General features: G+C 43.7%; 1 protein-coding gene across 3 annotated transcripts in view; it reads right to left on the bottom strand.

The window, feature by feature from the left end:
• The window catches only part of cux2b (cut-like homeobox 2b), a 98,085-nt gene that overhangs the window by 36,607 nt on the left and 40,034 nt on the right, over positions 1-21,444 (bottom strand). For all 3 annotated transcript variants that reach the window (XM_085293520.1, XM_085293521.1, XM_085293522.1), the window contains exon 3: positions 21,055-21,102. In XM_085293520.1, coding sequence (XP_085149646.1) covers positions 21,055-21,102 — 48 coding nt within the window. The remainder of the gene's footprint in view (positions 1-21,054; positions 21,103-21,444) is intronic.

Here is a 21,444-nt window from a genome sequence, read left to right as displayed (position 1 = left end):
AGCCTTAAATAAATAAATAAATAAATGAATAAAATAAATAACCTTAAATAAAGGTCAAAAGAGTTAAAATAATTTCAAGATGACTTTTTAATGACTGACTGGTCACGGGAATGCCTCTGTGAAACACAGCAAAATTTCGATTGTAAAAGACAATTCATGGAGGAAACCTGTCAGAGGTGGGACCAAGTCATTGTTTTGCAAGTCTCAAGTAAGTCTCAAGTCTTTATCCTCAAGTCTCAAGTCAAGTCTCAAGTAATGTCAGGCAAGTCAGAGTCGAGTCTCAAGTCACTGGTGTAAAAGTCCGAGTCAAGTCACAAGTCTGAAACTTTGAATTTCAAGTCCTTTCGAGTCTTTAAAAAAAAAAAAAAACGAAAAAATAATGTTGCAGTTATGCTAAATGTAAATATTAGACCATGTAATTTTTTAATCTGTGTTTTTCTCAACACATACAAAATAGTGAACTTGGAAAATATACACAAATTGTGAAATTGCACCTCTTTAAAATGCAGCTCAATTAAACCTAGCTCCAAGAATAATTTTCACCGACAGTTCTGAGATAAGCTGCATGTTATTCTTGGATGCGGTTGTAGGACCGGCTTTAAAATCGCATGACAAAAATATCATACATATTAAAAAAAACTGAATCACCAACGTAGCCTGGAAAACATTTGCTAGTTAGATGAAGTCAGCTATCTCATCTTAGCATATTTATATGCACATTTATATGCATATTTATAATCATACGGTTCTTGGAGTGAGTGCACACACTCATGAAGTTTAGTAACTTCCGGTCACTGCAACAAGCCCAGGTACAGTTTACCGACGGATGGGTGCAGGACCTTGAAATGCACCGTGTAGAACGAAAGACCATCGTACGTATCATAAGTTTACCAGTCTCACAAATCGTCGTCATAAATACACATTCGTTAACCGTTTATTAATAGGACCTTTGAGCTCAACGGTAATTAATTAGTAGTGGAAATAATTTCTGGTACCCATCACAGAAATGTAGCAGTGACAATAATACTGTATGCTGTAATCGTACTGGGCAATTAGTGATACAAAAAACCTGTTTTATCCTGTGAATAAAAGTATATGTTTTTGTCAATGTACCATAATAACAGAGGCGAAACGCAATATTGTGTCAGGATAATTTACTATTTATGCACAATAAACAAAGGAGCATAGCGCGACAATTTCTGGTCAGCGCCAGACTTGCTTGTAACCTATATCACCAATTATGTTATGAAAATGACGTATTAACTACTAAAAAACACTGACCTTCGTGTAAATGCTTGGAGCAGACTAACCTGTGAGCTGGAGTGTTCTGGGACGTTATATTTGATCTTTGAATGGCTGCAATCCAGACCATCTGTCGCGTCTTTGTTACTTTGGAAACATGGCTCGAACAATTTCTCTTCAACGACGTAATCCGATAACAACCGATCTCTTTACCCGTCGGCTTCCCGTGGCTGTCATGCGACCGGCTATTGCAGTTAATAATACAACAGCTTCTTGACATTTTTGTGTTTCTTTTTATCGCTGTGTGACTGATTTCAATTGAAAGCCTGCGTGCGCTAGTACCGCTTGCCACGAGTTCCCAGAATCCTTTGCGGTTCTACCCGTGAATGACGTCACATTTTCAATCTCTATATAATATGCATGTTAAATTTTATATTTGGGGTAAAATATCAAGTCTTTTCAAGTAAACCGGTTCAAGTCCAATTCAAGTCCCAAGTCATTGGTGTAAAAGTCCAAGTCAAGTCACAAGTCTTACAACATTTTTTCAAGTCAAGTCTAAAGTCATAAAATTAATGACTCGAGTCTGACTCGAGTCCAAGTCATGTGACTCGAGTCCACACCTCTGAAACCTGTGAGTTATCTGCTTTCAGTTTCTTTTATGTGATCTGTATGTTAAAACGAAAACAAATGCAAAAAAAAAAAGAAGAGAAAACTATCATCATTTTCTCCTCAGAAGCAGGAAAGAGATCTGATCTTAGCCATGCAGGCCCAGCACTTGTGCAGCTGTCACTGCAGGCGGTTGTTTTGCTTTGAGAGTAGGTTCACAGGAGAGGCGGGAGCGCACAGATGAGTTGGTGAGGAGTGACTGATGAGTGGGTGGAGGAGAGAGTCAGAGGTAAACACTATTGCAATACAGTCTGGACATTGAGGGACCCGTGTACACCCACACATGCACTCCCACGTACACACACACACACACACATATACATCAAGTTGCTCTCATTCAGCCTGTGTTTGAGGGCAGATTTAATCATGGTGACACCCATCTTGGAGCGGTGGTGGCAGCATGGCGGTGGCTGCAGCCATCTCTGGGTGCCCGGTGAGATGAGCAGTCAGAGTACTGACACACATCTCGTCGCCACGTCAATTCCAATCAGCGGTGCCTGTCAGTCAATGCGCCGCGCTCACAAAAGACTGACGCTGCCGCCACTCAGCCACTGCAGAGCTGCCGTCTCAGCCAAATAAATGGCCAAAGCTGACCAAACCAATATTCTTCTGAACCACTTATCCGCTCCTCATGTGAATACATGCTGCAACAAAAGCAATGACAAATTCAATGTGAAAATTTGACACCATTCATGGTAGCCTGTAAGCCCAAGGGGAGAGGCTCAACTGTATTGGAATAGTTGAATGATATTTGAATGGTACAATGAATGGAGGCAGAGTAGGACCTTATAAAGTGTACACCAGAAAAAAATCCAATATAGGTTTCAAGACCCTATTAACCTGAGGAGAAGAAGGCAGAAAGGTTTTCATATAGCATTTTACAGCTGCTACTGGATTAGGCTGTGGTTATATACTTTCCGTGTCCGCAAGTCTGCTCAGTTGCACTTGGGTCTCAGTGATGCAAACTTAGCCATCAAACAGGGAGTTCAAGGGTCTGTGCAGATGTTCGAAGGCCAGCCTTTTTTTAAAGACTCATCAATAGAGAATTTACATTAGAATGCACCAACTATGCATCTGATCCAGTTGGCGAACATCGAAGAAGCATAGCAGGAATGACTACTTGGCTGTCGGGGCTTCTACAGTCTGCGTCCACAATGGAGTATCATGTAGGCTTTAGCAGGGAACCCTGTACAGGAAGTCATGCTTTGAGCTATATCCTAACGTCAGCATGCTCACCGTAATGTGAGAGAAACTGTTTGCTGGGGGCTTGTTAACATTGACATACATGTTAGCACTGACCACGTTCACTACCACAGATATTTTATACGGCAGTTAACAAAAAAAAACATGTCTGAATGATGAGATATAATAAGCTTTGCTAGGTTTTAATGCTCAAACTCAGGGACTGAAACTGAAGCCAGAACTACCGCAGTTCCTTGAATACTCCCCCCAAAATTAAGTTACAAGGAACAAATTTAAAGCAGAAAAAAACAAACAAAATAAACAGGTTTATATCCTAGTGCAAAAAATTTGTGTTATGAAGGGTTTAAAAAAAAAAAAAAAACCAATCAATTTAAATTATTCTGAGGCACAGGTGTCAAATTCCAGGCCTCGAGGGCCGGTGTCCTGCAGGTTTTAGATGAGTCCTTGATCCAACACAGCTGATTTAAATGGCTAAATTACCTCCTGAACATATCTTGAAGTTCTCCAGAAGCCTGGTAATAAACTGATCATTCGATTCAGGTGTGTTGACCCAGGGTGTTATCTAAAACCTGCAGGACATCGGCCCTCGAGGCCTGGAGTTCGACACCCCTGTTCTAAGGCTTAAAGTTATGCATTATTTGAGGTGTGGCCACTTTTACAGGTGTGCTGACACAGGTGTCTGCGGCTGAAGCTCAGCTCGGCTTTACATCCACTAATTCAATCCACTGCACCTGACCTCTCAACTCTCTCGGTGCCATTTGGAGCATTTTTAATGGAATTATCTGACAAATATTAGAGCCTGCTGTGCAGTTAATTATACAGAGCAGCCCATCCAAGAAATCTGTGCTCCAGTTTTTCTAAGTAAATTCTACCATTTTATATATGTAAAGCATATAGCAGCAAATAGCAAGTTGCAAACATTAGTTTTTTCCTATTTTTGTGCCTTTTTTTTGCAAATTTCAGAAAAACTCCCAGAAACACATATGCAAGTGGGTCAGCGCATCTTATTAGTATGGTTTGCTAGTGTTAGCACTCCTCTCACCCAAACAGACTTACTTCTACACCTGCTTGGTTCAAATAACCAAGATGGCGACAGCCAAAATATTAAACTCAAGGCTTTAAAATAAAACCAATGGACAACCTCAGGATGGCTACATTAATCTTTTATATACAATCATATATAAGATTTGCCAAATTAATAATTCAGAATCATGTTAGATATAAAGACACATGTCATCCTTTGAAGACTTAAGGTTTGCATCTAATAGTTGCAAGATACTTCAGTTGGAGCCTAAAGGTGGATACACCAACATCATTTTCTCTACAGCAGTTAACATGGCTAAAACTGCAAATCTACATATACTGTGTAAGAGGAGAGAGACTTCAGGTCAATGCCCCAGTGTAGTATGCTGATAATGACCCAGACAGAGAGAGAGAGAGAGACAGCAAACCTCTACAGATCAAGGTGGGGCTGACGTAATCCTGACGGACGTGGCACGTGTCGCTGCATGAGAGACAGAGAACATGGCACGACATTAAACCGAGATCAAAGGGCCTGCTGTCTCCGCTAGGCAGCAGGTGCCTTCTGGGTACCCCCCCCCCAGTCATCATCAACAGGCGGTAGAACCACTGTGTTTCCCACCCTCTCAACAAAATTCAAAAGCACCAGCCTCCGTACTAACACCTCAAAGTCACAGCAAAGTCAAAGTCAAGAGCCGACGAGAGACAAACGGAGAAGAGAAAACAAATCTTTTTTGAACGTCTTTGTAGTTCAAAAGACGGGAGTTGTCATTTTCTTTGAGTTTGCTCTTTCAAATGTTTCAAGCACCGAGTGACCTAAACCTTGAGGAAAGTGTGTCTCCTGAAAATGTATCCATCACGGCATGATGGAAGGGAGCGCGGGCGTGCTGAGGGTAAGATGAAGGCACCGGTTGATGTGCTGAGAAGGAGGGCTGCGAAAAGTAGTAATGAGTGCACCTGGACTAGATTTCTGTGCTGGGAGAACTGTTAAGAGGAGAGAAGAGAAGAGAGGAGAAGTGTAGGTAAGGGCTAATTATAACAATAAAGTGCCCCCATTATCCCGGCACTGTACTGCCCTAGTGAACAGAGCTACAACAGATGGGGTGTCACGGGTAACTGTGCCAATGTGAGCCAAAGCCCTGGAGTGGATGGACCCTGGCAGGCCGCTGGTGGAGCAGCTCTAGTTAAGGGGGAGGCACAGCTGCATATCTCGCCCCCCCAGACACATGTTGACAGTGTTTCTCTAGCCCTGCCTACACTAGTCAAGGTGAGACAGCATGACACGAGAGGAGAGGGAGGCAGCGAAAGAGGGAGTGCGAGTGCTCCTCTATGATGGATAGCGCTCTCCAGCCACCTCTCCTCTCTCTCCCTCTTAGAAGGCTGGTGACTTTCCAGTGAGGCAATTATCATTGCGGAATGCATAATAGCCTAATTAATTACAGGTGTCAGCGCTGCCTTTGTTTCAGCATGGAGGAACATCATGCCAAAGCCGCATCCGCTAAAAAGAACAGCGCTGATGAACGAGCCTTGAACCGCGGTTAGAAGAGCGCAGCTGACAGAGGAGCGAACGGTGTGGAGATGGCTTGAAGTCTGCCAAACAATCCGGCGTCTGTTGCAGGCAGAAGACGGATCGGAAACACATGGTGCAGAAATTAGGTCCATTATTTGCTTGATAAATCTGCCGTTGTCAATCGCAAGGGCTCGGAAGAAGATCTCAGGTAGGCCCCGCGTAGGACGGCTCTGCGGTTAATTTGGCTCCAAATAGAGGAAGAACGAGAGCGACGTTGGTGGCGGCACTATCAACAATCAAACGGCCCCCTTCACCCAGCCTTCCCTGACAAACACGCCGTATCATTTGTCCTGTCAGATTTGCCGATCTCATTCATTGTAGTGAAAAAGCCGGAAAGTAGACAATTGCCGGGGAAAAGAAACAGGACCTGCGAAGGAGAGGAGTGAATGATGGGGTGACTAGGAAGGAGAGACAAGCACAGAGATTTGTGCTCCTCTCCGCCGCAGCTAAACACAAGCATGCATTTGTGCAGAACTTAATGGAACGTCACATTTAGTGTGCCAGTGTGAGCGTACTGTACAGCCCGTCTGTGTGTCGTTGTGGGGGTCGTGGTGGTAGGCTGATAATCCCTCCACGCCCCCAGGCAGCGAGGGCTCATTGTAGAGTACATTGAGTCTAATAGAAGCAGGCGCTGCAGTTGTATGCAGCTTTTTTCTGCTCCCACTATGAGAGGAGTTTTTACATAATTAATGACTGTTGATGTTTCCTAGGTAGTCGCCCGGCAAATTCACTCCAGACTCGGCTGCCACCATCGTTGGTTCCACAGAGAATGAGCGACAGTAGAACAGACAGCTTACATTACAGGCATAAATAAGGCAATTTTGTACAGTGTCTTCAGACATTACTGTGAGGGGGGTTCAGGGCCAATGATTCGACTTGCTTCAGAGAAACGCTCAGAAAGAGCTTTTCTGTGTCTCCGAGTCTTCCGAGAATTTGCGCTTGATGCGAGTAAAACTACTTCCTTTAGTGTTTTTTTTTTTTTTTTTTTCATTCGTTATGCTCTTAGAGAGGCGCAGATGAAGAGGCGCCTTTTCAAAAACACTTGACGGCTCCAGACGGGCGATCATTCACATCTGCATGAATCAGTCTAATCTGAATGTCGCTTTTAATACACGTTAGTCCGGCGTAGGAGTCTGGGTTTGTACGCCGCAGACCTCCAGCAGTCTGGCGAGGCCTCGGGGCCCTTTGCACATCTTGCTGGGAGGCAGTCCACATTTATACTGGAGCATGTTAAATTAAACATTTAAACACGACACCAAGGGAAGGCTATTTTTTACTGCTCCCAGCCCACTACTCATTATTAATTTGTAATAACCTTTAAGGCTTTTTGATGTCATACATATTTTACAGAGAGATATCACTCCCAGCCAGACTGGTGAGGGCCTGTCGATGACAGATCACCGGAGTGCCACTGAAATGTGGCTTCATCTGCTATAATTAGGACCAGGTGGGGGTTGGGTTCCCTGTGTGTTTGTCTATGCACCAACTCACACACAAATGTAATGACAAATGTCAAAGACCAAAAAAGTGTGGAGGGTCAAAAAGAAAGGAAAAAAAAGGCATCTTTCTGGCAGTTACCTGTCCATCACTGTATACCTTTTAGATATTTATGAATGCCAAATGTGAAAGTAGTTAATTTCAGCTACATAAATCACCTGAGTGGCTGAATGCTTGAAAAGGAGGGGGGGCACATTAACACCCCACACTCTATCTCCTTCATATTCCTCCGTTAGAGGGCTGGCCAAGACCCATCTTACTCCCGCTCTGCTGGGAGGCCCTTCGTGCCCGCTGGATGCCAGCCTAAAGCTCATGTACGCTGGTGCCAACATGCCACTAAAAGCTGTAAAACAAACGAGCTCTGTTTGGTTAATGTACACTGATTGACCTCCGCTGCCAGGCATTTGATGTCATGATTGTAATGACCAGCTTTCTGCCTGATCACTTATATACAATGTGACAAGCGTGAGGTGGCGTTTCTATTTGAGTGAATGAGGACTAATCAGAGGAGATGGCTATAGCGGCACAGCTGATGTTTGCAAAAGCAGATCTCGGCGACGATCGACAAAATGACAGCGGTCACATTTTATTAGTTGATATTTCTTAAAAGGTCAGTTAACCAAAAATTATGATTTTTTTTTAGGGATGCACCGATTTTTTAATACTACTCTTCCAAGTAGCAATCTGGCTGCCAGCAGATAGCGACACTGATTCGTTTGTTTTGTTATTGGTTGTTCTCCTTTTTTGTGCCATGGAAGTTTGAAAGTCGTTCAGCACGCTATGGACATGACATAAACAGATATTCTGATATCAGTCAACAGATGTTGTTAAAGGCATTAGGTTGCAATATATTAGTAGGTACATTTGTGAGGCATAGCTGAAGAAATGTAGTATTTCATTTAATAAAATTCTGCAGTTTCACACCTTTTTGACAGATAAAATTTCTACTTGACTCTTTAATCTCGTGGAGCATTTGCATTAGTGCTTGACAGTTTGATCGAACTAATGTTAAGTTTTAAACTAAAACTATACAGCATTTCAAAAGAAAGAAGCCAATATCACAGATTTAGAAAGTTTATCTTACTCTAGCGAGCATCTGCCAACCCTGACCTCTCGGATTCATCCATGAACCCGTTGCAGGAGTCCTGACCGCAAGGTTGGAAACCACTGAGCCACAGTTTCAACTGTTTTCTTACCAGTGTTTTTTTTTTTTTTTCATTTTAGCGACTTTTTTTGTCCTCGCCTCAATAAAAAGAATGTGAAATAAAAATAACGAGAGTGAGGTCCTTGGATTATCCTGAGTAATAAGGACATCGCTTCTTTTTTAATATTTCTTCGCTTTGAGGACCACCGACGAAATTCCTTCCTCATCCATTGTATGAAGGGGTGGAAGCAAATCTCACAAACCGACAACTGTGCAAAGCATTTAGATACTAAGAGGAAAGCAAAGATACTTTCAAAAATAATTCCATGAATAGTTTTTATTGATCAAATAACCTCATACAAAGTGCAGCAAACATGAACAAAAGATAAGCTCAACCTTGATGAGCGCCCACCCCCCCCACCCATTGCCTTTAAAACAGTACTAGTCTTCCTCGGCACTCTTGCACTGTTTTCCATGGTAGAGGGCACATAGTTTGTTTTTTTTACCCCTAGGCTTCTTGAATAACATGCCACAGTTTTTGTTATGGATTACGGCTTTCTCAGTGTATTCTGTCTCCTCTCCTCACCGGACTCCCCACAACATCCATCAACGTACTTCTTCAGACGTGTTTTCACGCATCAGCTTTGAACGATTTCAGAAAAATCAAGCTGGGAGAAAATACCACAATTTTCCTTTATCACACATAACACACAAGAGGAAGTAGTGCACTTCAGATGGGTTCACGCTACAGAAAACGCTCCAGCCTGGACAGAGCGTGCAGGAGGCAGCACACACGACGCCCACTCAAAGGCAGTGAATGCACCAGACTATTAGCTTCACACACACAGGCTGTGAACTAGTGAGCTGGCAGGTTAAACACGGGCTATTGTCCTACGTGACTGAGTCAGAAATTTGCGCTGGTACCTCTGCGAGGTAATGTTTCGAAAACTTCAGAGCCGCACAGCATGTGTGGAAATGACATTAGAACCCGGCCATATTTCTGAGGTCATGTTGAACAATGAGTTTTGATTAGATGTCTCCCTGATGGCGTGCCTAATGGAATATAAAAATCGGAAGTGCCTAGAGCCTTAAGAATAAAACAAAAACATTGTAGATATTTGAAAACCTGTGTAAATAAAAATCACTAAAGTTAATAGACAAAATACTTCCTTTTTTTCTTTTTTACCTGAGTGAACCGACCTATTAAAGAAAGAGCCAGGAAAAATATGCTTTTTGTTACATCATTGTGAGGCAGACGTTCAGGAGTGCCAAATCAATCTTAAGCAGCCTCAGAAACAAGTCTTCAGCGAGCTTTATATATAGGCCCTCACTTTAGTGGTTATCTATTGGATGCTGAGTGTTACATAATCCTCCATATGCTCAGAGTGTAGGACAATACCGTACGGGTTATAAATAAAGAAACCTGACGCACGGCTGCAGCCACTGTGATTTGGGCAAGTTCTCACATGGGATGTCATAGTTCTGCAGTGCTAGCCCCACTGCTATTTCAGGCTCTGCCTCATTAGAACATCCACTGTGAGTGAATATATATATATATATATATATATATATATATACATATATACACATACATACATACATACATACATACATACATATATATACATATATATGTGTGTGTGTGTGTGTGTGTGTGTGTGTGTAACTGAATCTACAAAAGATCATTCATTAGGGACAAGAGCGCATAAAGACAACGTTCACCCTTCCAGCAGCCACGTGGCTCAAGCTAAACTCCACGCGTTTGCTACACTTAAGGTAGCTGCATCTGTGCTGCCTGGTCCCACAAGGAGGTCTGCAGACCTCCATGACAGGGGCACACACGCAACCTACCACAATGACTGCAATTACCCCACATCCACTGCTTTCACCAGGGGAGTGTGTGAGCATGTGTGTAAGTGTGAGAGAGGGAAAGCGAGCAACAGGACGTGCAAATATGTATGGAAGTTTGTGTGAGAGGGGGAGGAGAACCATGCACAATATTGCATGACCGCCTGTACCTGCCTCTGTGATTGTGTGTGTGTGCCTGTGGAGGCCCTCTCACACCACAGCGGCTGGCTAATTTAGTTAGGGAATAGCTGGCTGTCCTTCGGGTGAACGGACAGAGATTGGTCTCAATATGAGATGTAATAAAACAAGCCCATCACTGGATCTCGCCGCACCTTCGGCTGTCCTTCACATGTCTCTCCAGAAGAAGACACACACCCACAAATATATACACATACACACACTGATACACAAACACACACACACACACACATTTGAGTTTGTGAGCCTTTATATATAGTTCAGAAAACAGCAGAACAATTGCTGGTTTTTCCAGTTACTTTGGTTTGTCTGCAATGTGTTTGTCATTTGTTGATCACCACCATCAATAACTACAAGTATAACTAATGCCAACTGAATATCCATGAACATTTTACTTTATTTTTTATTTAACCTTTATTTATACAGGTAGTCCCATTGAGACCCAGTGTCTCATTTGCAAGAGAGCCCAGTTCCAAAAAAACATTTAAAGTACAAAAAAAAGGATCTAAATTCGTCTAATGTACATACATATATCTTCAATCTAAACAAGCTGGTTAATGAAGTGATTATTTACCTCTCGCTGTTCTCGTTCAGGACTGAGATATTATCAGGCAACAAGTGAAAAATCCGTTATTTAAGTTGATATTTTGGAAGAACTAAAAATGGCCACTCAATTAACCTATCCCCACAGTTAGGGGGATAGGTTAATTGATTAATCTAAACTGCCCATAGGTGTGAATGCGGGAGTGAATGTGAGCGCGAATGGTTGTCTGTCTTTGTGTGTTAGCCCTGCGACAAACTGATGACCTGTCCAGAGTGTGCTCTGTCCCTTGCCCCATGACAGCTGGGATAGGCTCCAGCGACCCTGAAAAGGATAAGTGGAAGCAAATGGATGGAAGAATGGCTGGATGGCTGGATGGATGGATGGATGGATAAAAATGGCCAAGCTTTAGAATCCACATGATTCTGACTTTGTCACCCAGACACCAGTTTGACTCATTCAAGCTTTTTTGGTATATTTTGTAACTTTGTAACAGTGTATTATTTATTTTACTTTTGCTAATTAATGTCTCCCTGTCTTGGAGCAACAGTGACCATATAATTTCCGCTTGGATTAATAAAGGATTCTGATTCTCATGTTGCATTTCCAACATGGTAGGTCATGTGGGGTGCTGCAGTGATTAAACTAACTAGATCATGCAGTGCCTCACAGCTTGCCGCCCTTGGGGCTTCGTATCCATAAACCAGTCAGTGTACCCACGCTGAGCTTTGTCCACAGCTGGAAGGGCCTACACTGGTTCCACTGGTCTTCTTCCATTGCTCCTTGTATATTTGTTACTGTTTATAGGGGGGACAGATGGCACCAGGATGCATTATGGAGAGCCGGTAGAGGCGCTGAGCATCATTCTCCTAGGAAGCCTTTGTGTCTGGCAATCACATGAATATTTTTCTGATATGTACCGCCTACTAAAACATTGTTAAAGATTATGCATCCTTTCATCCTGGCAATAGTATTCGGTGGATTCTTTCATCAGGATACTGGAAACACTATTCGGGAATAGTTTCAACGTGTCTGTCTTGGTCTCTACATACCCAAGATCTCAATTCGGCTTAACATCTGTGGGAAGAACAGAGGCCCCAACTCCATACGTAACAAGACCTTCTGGAATCTCCAATTACTCACAGGTCCTATTGTCACAGGTTGGCCAATTAAAAGTTTTGTCAAAGGATTAGCCATTTCTTTAATTGTCTTAATCTCATTACAGTATTATAATCTAATGTAATCTATTGATGCACTATTCATGTATCGGATTCAAACTACTGCAGCTATAATTTTGCTGTAATGAAATGTTTACAACTTCTTGGTTATAGCAACCAACTGTAGAAAAACCAGGCCACCCAGGCGGTTCTCCCATCTCCTTATCTCACCCTGACTGACTAACAGTGCCTCTCTGTTTGGGACTGGAGCACGGGCGAGCGCCTTCATTCCACCTGTGCTCCCGTTTGGCTGCATCTGACTCCTGTTCCTTCCTGCCAGCTGCTGGCGTCCAGAGCCAGACGACCAGCAGCTTTTTCCTCTTTGGCTGTCCCCTTAGCCCCACTCCACAAGAAGAGCTGGAACTCTCCCGCTAAATCCACAGAGACCCAATTACAGGGACTGCAGGAGAAATGACGAGGAGATGCAAAGTTACTCTGCTTTAATTGAGAATGTGTTTAACATTCTCCTCAGGCCACCGTGGCTTACGTCTCTGATGAAACACAGAGCCCTGCAGTGGGACTTTAAAACATATATCTGTTTGTGACAAAGGCAAAGCAGACTCTGATCTGTGGGCTTAAGATATTTTTGGGGGGGTGGGTGTGTGTGTGTGTGTGTGTGTGTGTGGGGGGGGGGGGGGGGGGGGGGATTTAGGAGGTCGCACTTCCAGTAGAAAATAGGAAAGGAAACGAGGAGGTCTCTTAAAAGTGTTGGCGCTGATTTGTGATCAGGACGCAACACTTTAATGTGGGGCGTACATCAGAAGAGAGTTACTTCACTTGCAGCTCCTGGTTTTAATAGAGCCACATGTTAATTAGCATTGTAGCTAATCCCATATTAAAGAGACCCAAACTGTCAGGTCACATTATAAACAATCGGTCCTAATGTTCGTGCATGTGACATTTGGAGCTGCTATCTCTTCTAGCAAAATGTTCCCTAGGTACTAATTGGCCTACTTTACGCTGTCTTTCTTTGAATTGCCACTTTCTTTATCATTTAGGATATTAGCCTTGACAAGCATCATCTCATATACCATAGGCTCACTAAAACTGGAGATGAGGTGCATCTTTTTTTCCTTCTTTTTTTTTTGCAGAGGTACAGCAAAAATGGGAATAAATGTTTTATGCTAGCACGTAATACTGCGAGATCTACCTTCATGGGATATTAAATACAATTTGAAAGAAGAATAAAAAGTTCAAACACTTAGCCAGCAGCAAAGTAAGTGTAACTTTTCACCGCTTGCATTATTTAAGATAGGCTCCATCATTTTATCAATCTATCGATCTCACACCAGAAAGATGAAAATGGAAAAATAATGAGGCCGATGAATGCTGTGTAAAGAACATCAATGTGCAAAATTTAATTATCTGTGCTGGAAAGAGCAGAGAAAATGTGTCGGCTGTTTTCTAAAACAAAAAGAAAGTGAAAAAAGGAGCAGTTAATATTTTTCCCTCTCTGCATATTTTAATTACCAGATCAATCATAACTTCGTACTGCAGCACTGCAGAGAAAAGAAAATTGCAAGTCTAAATGAAAAACAATAGATTTGCTTTAAAGTCTTCACTCTTTTGAAGTCTAAATTAAAATTTCAGGTACCTTTACAAGAGCCTTCTTCAGAAAGTTATGATATTTAATTAGCGTGTTTAGATTTTGCTGAAATTAAACTTCACAGCCGAGCATCATGTGAAATGAAGACTGGTATTCCCAGGCTTCAGGTGTGGGGGTGGGGATGGTGGGGATGGTGAGGGGGGAGGCCACTGCAGATGAACAGTGGGAATTAAATCACTTCGGCACGTGAGGCCTGTGTATCCTCTGACAGAAGCTCATGTTCTTCTGACTTGTGCTGACACCGGCCTGATCCGGTGCCGGGTCTCTGTGTTCAGTGGAGGGGAGAAACAACTTTACTCCGACTGTGTCTGTGCAGCTCCGATTCTGCGCCTGAAATCAGAGAGTCGTGCCGTAGAATCGACGGAGCAGCTCTCCCGTTCCGCCTTTTTCCTCTTCACACGAGCTTTTCCTGGTTGTGCGAGCACTGATGTTTATTTCTCCTGGCACGTCCTCGCCGGCACTGAGCCACCGATTTCACACATTTTTATTGGCTAATTTGACTGTGCTCTTGCCAGCAGCTGAGAGTGAGCCAGGACTCGGAGAATCTCAGAGACAGTGCTGCTGCTGTGGTTCGTCCTGCTGCTGCTGCTGCTGCTGTCTGACTTAGGGTGCCTGGAGGGAGCAGATGAGGAAACAGAGGCGTTCACCTGCCTCGTAACCAGTAGCTGACCATGTTAAGACCGAGGCGAGCTCAGTCTTAGAAACTGCCTCTTGGATTAGTTACTGTGTGCTGCTGGTGAGTGTCCAGTCAGGGATGTGATTGCCTGTCTGTTAAGGTGACAGGGGTTTAGAGGAGGGGATGTACACCCAGTCAGACATCCAATAGGAGCGCTGCAGCCGGCGCTATGCGTGCGTCCATCCTCAAACATGGCTAACATTTGCACAGCAGCGGCAGTCAGGCGTGATGTCTCTGGGCTCTGAGGTTTGTGCTGTCAGGACGGTAGAAATTAAACCTGGCACTGCAGAGCAGAATGTGCTGAAACTCATCAATTCCACATGGCTAGAGAGCCAAGTGCCTATTTATAACAACCCCCCCCCCCCCATCTTCTCTTCTTTACCTGGTGTGCATCCCTGACTCTAAACACGCATCCATAATGATGAATACACCCAACTGGGACGCTCCGACAGGGCATCAGTCAGGACAGGAAAACAAACACGCCAACACACACACACACGCCATCAGATCACAGCACAGCAGAGGAGGGATAAGACTGACACTGGGAAGGCTGATGGAAAGGTTGAGGCGTCTCAGCATAAAAACACCCGGCAGAATCACAACAATCAGTCACCACACAGGAAACAAACAAGGGCAGTCAGATATATTAAACTTCTACAAAAGGCCCAATATGGAGCTGAAAGATGGTGCAGCGCTGGGAAACGCTGCCACCCAACTACTGGGTTTGTTTATGTTGTCATTTACTGAATTAATGATATTTCATTTTAAAAAGGTACTGTCTGAGCTTCTGCCAAGCTGACGGATGGTAAATTCTTAAGCTATAAATTTGGCCAGAAAAAAAAAAAAGTGCTCACCTCTGCAGACAGAAAACATACGTAGCAAGCATATTTAAAAAGAAAACACAACCTGTGTTTTCTGTTTGGATCTGTGAGATAATGATTTCTATTTTTGTCCTTCTCGTGGAAGGCTTTTTCTGTTATAGCCCTCAGTTTTATTTTATGAGAACAAACTGGTTTGGTACAAAACTGGCAGTGTTCACCAATTCTATATTTACTTGTAGCTAGCAACAAATCCCGACCTATACGAGTCACCTAGAAAAAGTAATTTGTCCATATCAAGCATTAACCTCCAGTTCTGGGAAATGAAGCGCTTGTCAAAACTGCAGTTCCTCTAGTGGCCACTTGAGGCTATCTTTAAGGAAGCTGCGGCTCTCTTCCACAGCATGTCTTTTATCCTGTTTTCCTTCTCTCACCCCAACCTGCCGCAGCAGATGGCCCCGCCCCTCCCTGAGCCTGGTTCTGCCTGAGGTTTCTTCCTGTTAAAAGGGAGTTTTTCCTTCCCACTGTCACCAAAGTGCTTGCCATAGGGGGTCATATGATTGTTGGGTTTTTCTCTGTATGTATTATTGTAGGGTCTACCTTACAATATAAAGAGGCGACTGTTGTTGTGATTTGGCGCTATATAAATAAAATTGAATTAAATGGAATTGAATAAACTTCCATGTTAAAATGACAATTACAATAAACATTTTTGGTCTTTATAACTAATGTACTTGATAGCAGGTAGATTTTTATTATTTTCATTCATTTAAATCCTTCATAAGCCTTACAATTTTACATTGCACATTAACAGCATGCCCTCTTTGAGTGAAAGGTGAATGCTGACACAGCTGAATGTCTTTTTGTACCAACAAACCACCCAGGAAGTGCATGCTTTTGGGTGACGGTAATTCTACTTTTATCTGTTTTTTTAGGCTTCAAAAGCCAAAGTTCACAAACCTGTGGGTGGCATCGTCCTGGCTTTATATTAAATTTATCTGTAAATATACCAACTTAAAATTCACTTGCTGATTACAATATTTTCACATTTACTATTCTGTATTTTGTCAGTTGTGCCCACAGTACCTGGCAGAAGTTACACAGGTCACTTTAAAGTTATTCCCAACAAGGATGTTGGTATAGTGCAAAAGGCTGAGCAGGTTAACCAGAGGCCCAGGTTCAAATTCACCCAGAGGCCATTTACTACATGTCTTGCACTGAATACGTTTAGAATGTAAAGTGATGTGTCAACTTAAACTAGACTATCTCTAAGAAATATCAGTATCTTCAGAAAAAGGCTATTTATTCACTGCTCATGTACAGGACTTGGCATTAGACGAAATGAAGTTGCATTGTTACAGCAGGATACAGAGCATTTGATCCAACATCCACATATAAGCTTGTTCATCTCTGATTAATCGTGATCGATAAAAGTAAACTTTAAAGTAATAGAAACTGAAACAGTGAGTGAATCGAGGTGCATTACGTTTGACTCAAAGCAGCTTTTCTGCACTGATGTGGAGAACATGCAAGGCCATTCACCCTCAGGAGATGCAAAGGACGTAGAAGACTCAAGGAAGGTATTATCTAATGTCCAATTACACTCCCACGCCCCCTCACATCCCTCTCCCTCTTGGCTCTCCCTTCTCTCTCCTAACTTCCTTACTCTCACCTTCATTCCCTCTCCTTAGCATGAAAAGGACACAAGCGATAAACTGGGAGCAGAAAGCCGGTGGTTTACATGGCCCCGGAGCCCATTATGTTCCCCACAATAGGCTGGAGGCCGGTGCGTGCTATGAATAGGTAATGGCCTGGAGATCCTGGGCCTGGCCTGCTGCTCAATGAGCCTAAGACAGCCGAGCAGGAGACAGGCATTAGAGATACCTCGTCGGCCCAGTATGGAGCAGCCTGGTCATAGCCGGGGGGGGAAGCATGGGAGGATGGGCGAGTGGGAGTGAGTAGGAGGGTGTCGTAAATGCCCCTTACATAAGGTAGGGCATGAATAATAACACAAAGGGAATATTCAGAGGTACCTGGGAGGCACAGATCTGGTTCACTGGCACAGAAATATGAGCCTATAATGTACAAAGAAATCCACACTAGCTTGCTTTTAAAACTGTACGTAGTCTACTAGCAGCTTTTTATCAGACTGTATGACTCTGCTGCTCACTCATTCCGACACCACCTTCCCAAGTTAGCCATCCACTCATGCAATCTGTACCTAATAACCGCAAGGTTTAGCCCATGATGAAGATCTGTCTTCATTGAGCTGGAAAAGCTGTAGCGTCGCCGAGCATTTTTCCTAACGGCGCAGTCCCTCATCTATGAAAGTGCCATAGAGCCCCTCAGACAATTAGGCAGGGAAAAGCTTTATGACCGTTAGACTCACTCAGCGAGCGGCACTCTCACTGCCAGCACCGCCAGGAGCGCTGGCTCGTGCAGAAAGGTAATTACGGAGCCTCTCATAATGACACAGAGGAAGCTTGCGTCATAACACCCACAGCCTTTTATCATAGCGCTGTAATTAATTATCATCCTTTACTCTTTGATTCATTCCACTATTCATAACATATTCATACATTCAAGAGAAATTATCATTTCCTTCAGGAATTAATCAAAAAGGAGGAAAAACTGGTCGGCTCTCGATGGATGATCAAAGATGGTGGACGTCTACCTCGCCGCGTGGAGTACGGGAGGGCAGCTCAGGGCGAGGCATTATGGGCAAAGGTCTCCACTCAGCTCTTATACTCGTGGACAAATTATCTGCAAGAAGCCTTAAACGAGGATGAAAATACAGTTGCAGAAGCTTTTAATGACAAAAACAAAAAAGCACTAAAGCAGATATGACAATCCAAACAACTGTTTTGTCTTTTTTATTGCACATTTCTGATGCCGCTCTCCAGCATGAAAGGTCATATTACCAGCACAGTCCACCTTTCCAGACAAGACACAGCAGCCATTTTGAGATGTCTTAATTCATTTGAAAAAGACCTCCAAAGCTCACACAGAAAAACAAGCAACCACAACAACAACAATATACATGAAAACATTGTCTTCCCTCACATCATCACTTTTAGCACCTCAGGGGAAGAAATGGCACAGTTAGACTCATAAACAGGTGTCCACCGGCCCCCAGCTCGCACTGCTTTAATAGCTGTTTGATGTTTTTGATGTCTAGTCAGCTCGATCGTACCTTACTGCTTGATAATGAGGGCCAATAATGATTCCTGAGCTTGAGGGGTTAATGGCATGTAACCGGCAGAGCTGCTAATTACACGTTACAAACTATTTATCAGAATCTCCATCTGCGCAAGCACCACAACTCTCATTGTGCACGCTAAATTACTCTACGGATTATCATTGTAAAGCAAGTTTCAGTAATTAGGGACCCATACTGCTGTTTTCTTTTTCCGAGATCGCCGAACGACATCAAGAGGAGAGGAGAGAAAAATAGAATGAGTGCTTAATTTGGGCCTGATATTCAGATTGTCCGGATGTGAGGAGGAATCTGCCTCTCTCCTGCAAACATACCAGGAATCACGGTTCGTCCTGAGGGGAGTTTATACTCTAAAGTGAGAGGGAGGTGTAAATTGCACTGAGAAGCCTGCGAAGTCTCGGTGAGAGTCGGCAAAGTCTGTTTTTCCTGTATGTTCAGATGGCAGCGAGAGCTCTGAGAGAGAGAGCTGTGTGAACAGCGCGGTCCAACGGGCCCGGCTCTCCAGCGATCGGTTATTTGAGAAATAACTGTCATATCCCTCAGCCCCAAAGGTGTGCCTGAGACCATGGAGACGTGTACCATCTCCTCTTCTTCGCCGTAAATTTTTATTAAAATTACCTTCTTAATAAGACAGTGTTCATTATAAAACCAAAAACGCCGGTCTCCCAGGGCCCTGTGGATTAATAAGGACAGCGGTGTATTTTAAGCCGTAAACTCAGCTCCTCACTGTCCTTAATCTCCTTCCTACTTCACAAGGCCAAATTAACACCTCTCCTCAGCTCTGACGGGACCTCATTAGCAAACTTCCAGGGAAAGAAAAGAGGAGAGCAGAACGAAAGGAGAAAAAAAAAGAGAGAGGAGAAGAAGGAGGGAAGCGACCAATGACAGCCACCAGCTCTGGGATTAACCCTTTCTCCTCCTCCAGCTCTGCGGAAAAACTAGGTCGGCAACGTGTTTCTAATCAGTCGCCTGGTTAGTGATAATTAGAAGGCGAGATTGGACGGGAGAAGAGAGGGAAAGTGGGTGGGGAACATTGAAATGAAAAAAGAAAAGAAAGGGAACCTGTCATGTCGCAAACACTTCAAAGGAGCCGACTTCTCCTTTAGAAGTGGCATGATGAGGGTCCAAATACCAAGAGGCACTCCTCTGGGCCTCCGAACTGCAATGAGGGAGGGGAAGAAAAGGGGGGCAGGGACCCAGTTTTTTTTCCTCCTCGCAAGTATGCATCCTCACACACGCACACGCAGAACACGCCGGGACTTTTCTACGATTCACCACCTGTACAGTGCACCTGCAGGGGAGCTTCGGTCTATCCCAAACCACACAGCCAAATAAGCACATCCAACTCCAACCTTCCCTTCCACTGTCTCCCCCTGCAGCAGCAGCAGGTCGAGGTCCCACGGCTTACACTGAGGTCGAGCAGACTACCGCTGGGTAAAGTTCACAAGCCTCTGCAAGCTGTTTGACATTACCAATAAGGTCAAAGTGTATCAGAAAAACACCAGAGGATTAGATTATTATGGTGTGCTTAGTTGCCTGCTGCACCCTGCGATCAAAAAATAGCTTTTTTGCTTTGCAAGCTGGCTTACTTATAAATGTGCAGAACACGAGCCTGTGGTAGTTACACAAGAGAGACCAAGAGGTACCCAGAGAGGCCTGCAGCTAACATGAAAAAAAAGAAAAAAATCATTGCTCATTATCAGCCATCTATTTTATCTACTATGAAACATCTCGAGACTCCCAGTTGTCAGACATCAATGGTGCTTAAATTAATCCTTTGGGTTCCTGTTTGCACAATAAAGATATGGAAGGGTGCTTCTGATATTTGTGGAACTTTACAGTCGGAGTAATTGAATTAGCACAGAAATCAACCACAGGGTGCTGAATGTGATAGCTCCTGCCAGAAAACACGCTTACTTGGGCATAGTCAATTATAAAGCATTAAAAAGAAGCTGCCAATAATCGCTTCCAAGAGATCTGAACAATCCATGCCGAGTGTTCTAATGTTTACCGATGATGAGGCTTTCAGGTTAGCGCTGAGCGGGAGTTTAGAAGGGGGAGAACGAGACTGGAAACATATTTGTGGTATCATTTCCATAAGCCTCTGCTTCGTGGACCATAATGCAGCTCACAAATGTGATTTATGACCTTGGTTTAATGGCTAGAGCAGAGTCTTGGTAGGTATCAGATGACTTTTTCAATATGGCGACGTCAGAGGGGGCACGCTGAATGCACCATCACAACAGGAAATGAGGGCTTGTCTCAGCCAAGAAAATATGAGAAGCCAGATATCTGATCATCTAATGGCAGATAGATGCTACTTCACTTTGACAGAAAAGGCATCAGTCAATAAGCACCAGATGAGCAGTAACATGAAAAGCACGCCATGGATTCCTTGCCCTATCAATCAAGTGTTTCTTTCCAGGAGCACAGTGGTCTGCTTTGGTCAGTGTGCTAAGCAAGAGTGTCTCCTTTCAGTAGATTATAATGTTATGCAGACAAAGCCTCAGACATCGTCGATAAAAGCGCTGAATCTGCTAAATCTGCTGCTGAATCAGTGATCCGTAGCATGCAAAAGTCGTGCGACTCACCTGGGCTTGGAAACTCTTGAGAACAGGTGCCACCATCTCCCGGACTTCCTGTGTACAGACAAAAAAAATTGTCTCAGCACTTTGTCGTTTTTGCACACACTCCACCTGTCTACCAGTCCCAGTGCGGCACAAACATAAGAAAGAGCACGTTAATGGATTCTCACCACAGCTTCCCTCACATTGCACGTGTGCTGCCGGTGAGTTACGTCGTAATGGGGTGTGAGTATTAGTGGTTAAACCTGAAGAGTTTGAGTGGGCATGTTTCAAAAGTGGGGCTTTCCACTAGCTAGAGATCCAGACGTGTGCGAGCTCTCGCAGCCTCAGGTAAGGGGATTGTGCTGCCAGTGGTGACAGCCTGATCCTGTCTTAAACGCCTGTATTATACTGACA

Source organism: Mchenga conophoros, linkage group LG12, assembly GCF_057382185.1.
Source record: "Mchenga conophoros isolate Kocher_MC1m ecotype Shallow Benthic linkage group LG12, M_conophoros_male_GT1.1, whole genome shotgun sequence".
Lineage (NCBI taxonomy): Eukaryota > Metazoa > Chordata > Actinopteri > Cichliformes > Cichlidae > Mchenga > Mchenga conophoros.
Note: the sequence above shows the minus strand (reverse complement) of the source record. Positions and strands in the feature narration are given on the sequence as shown.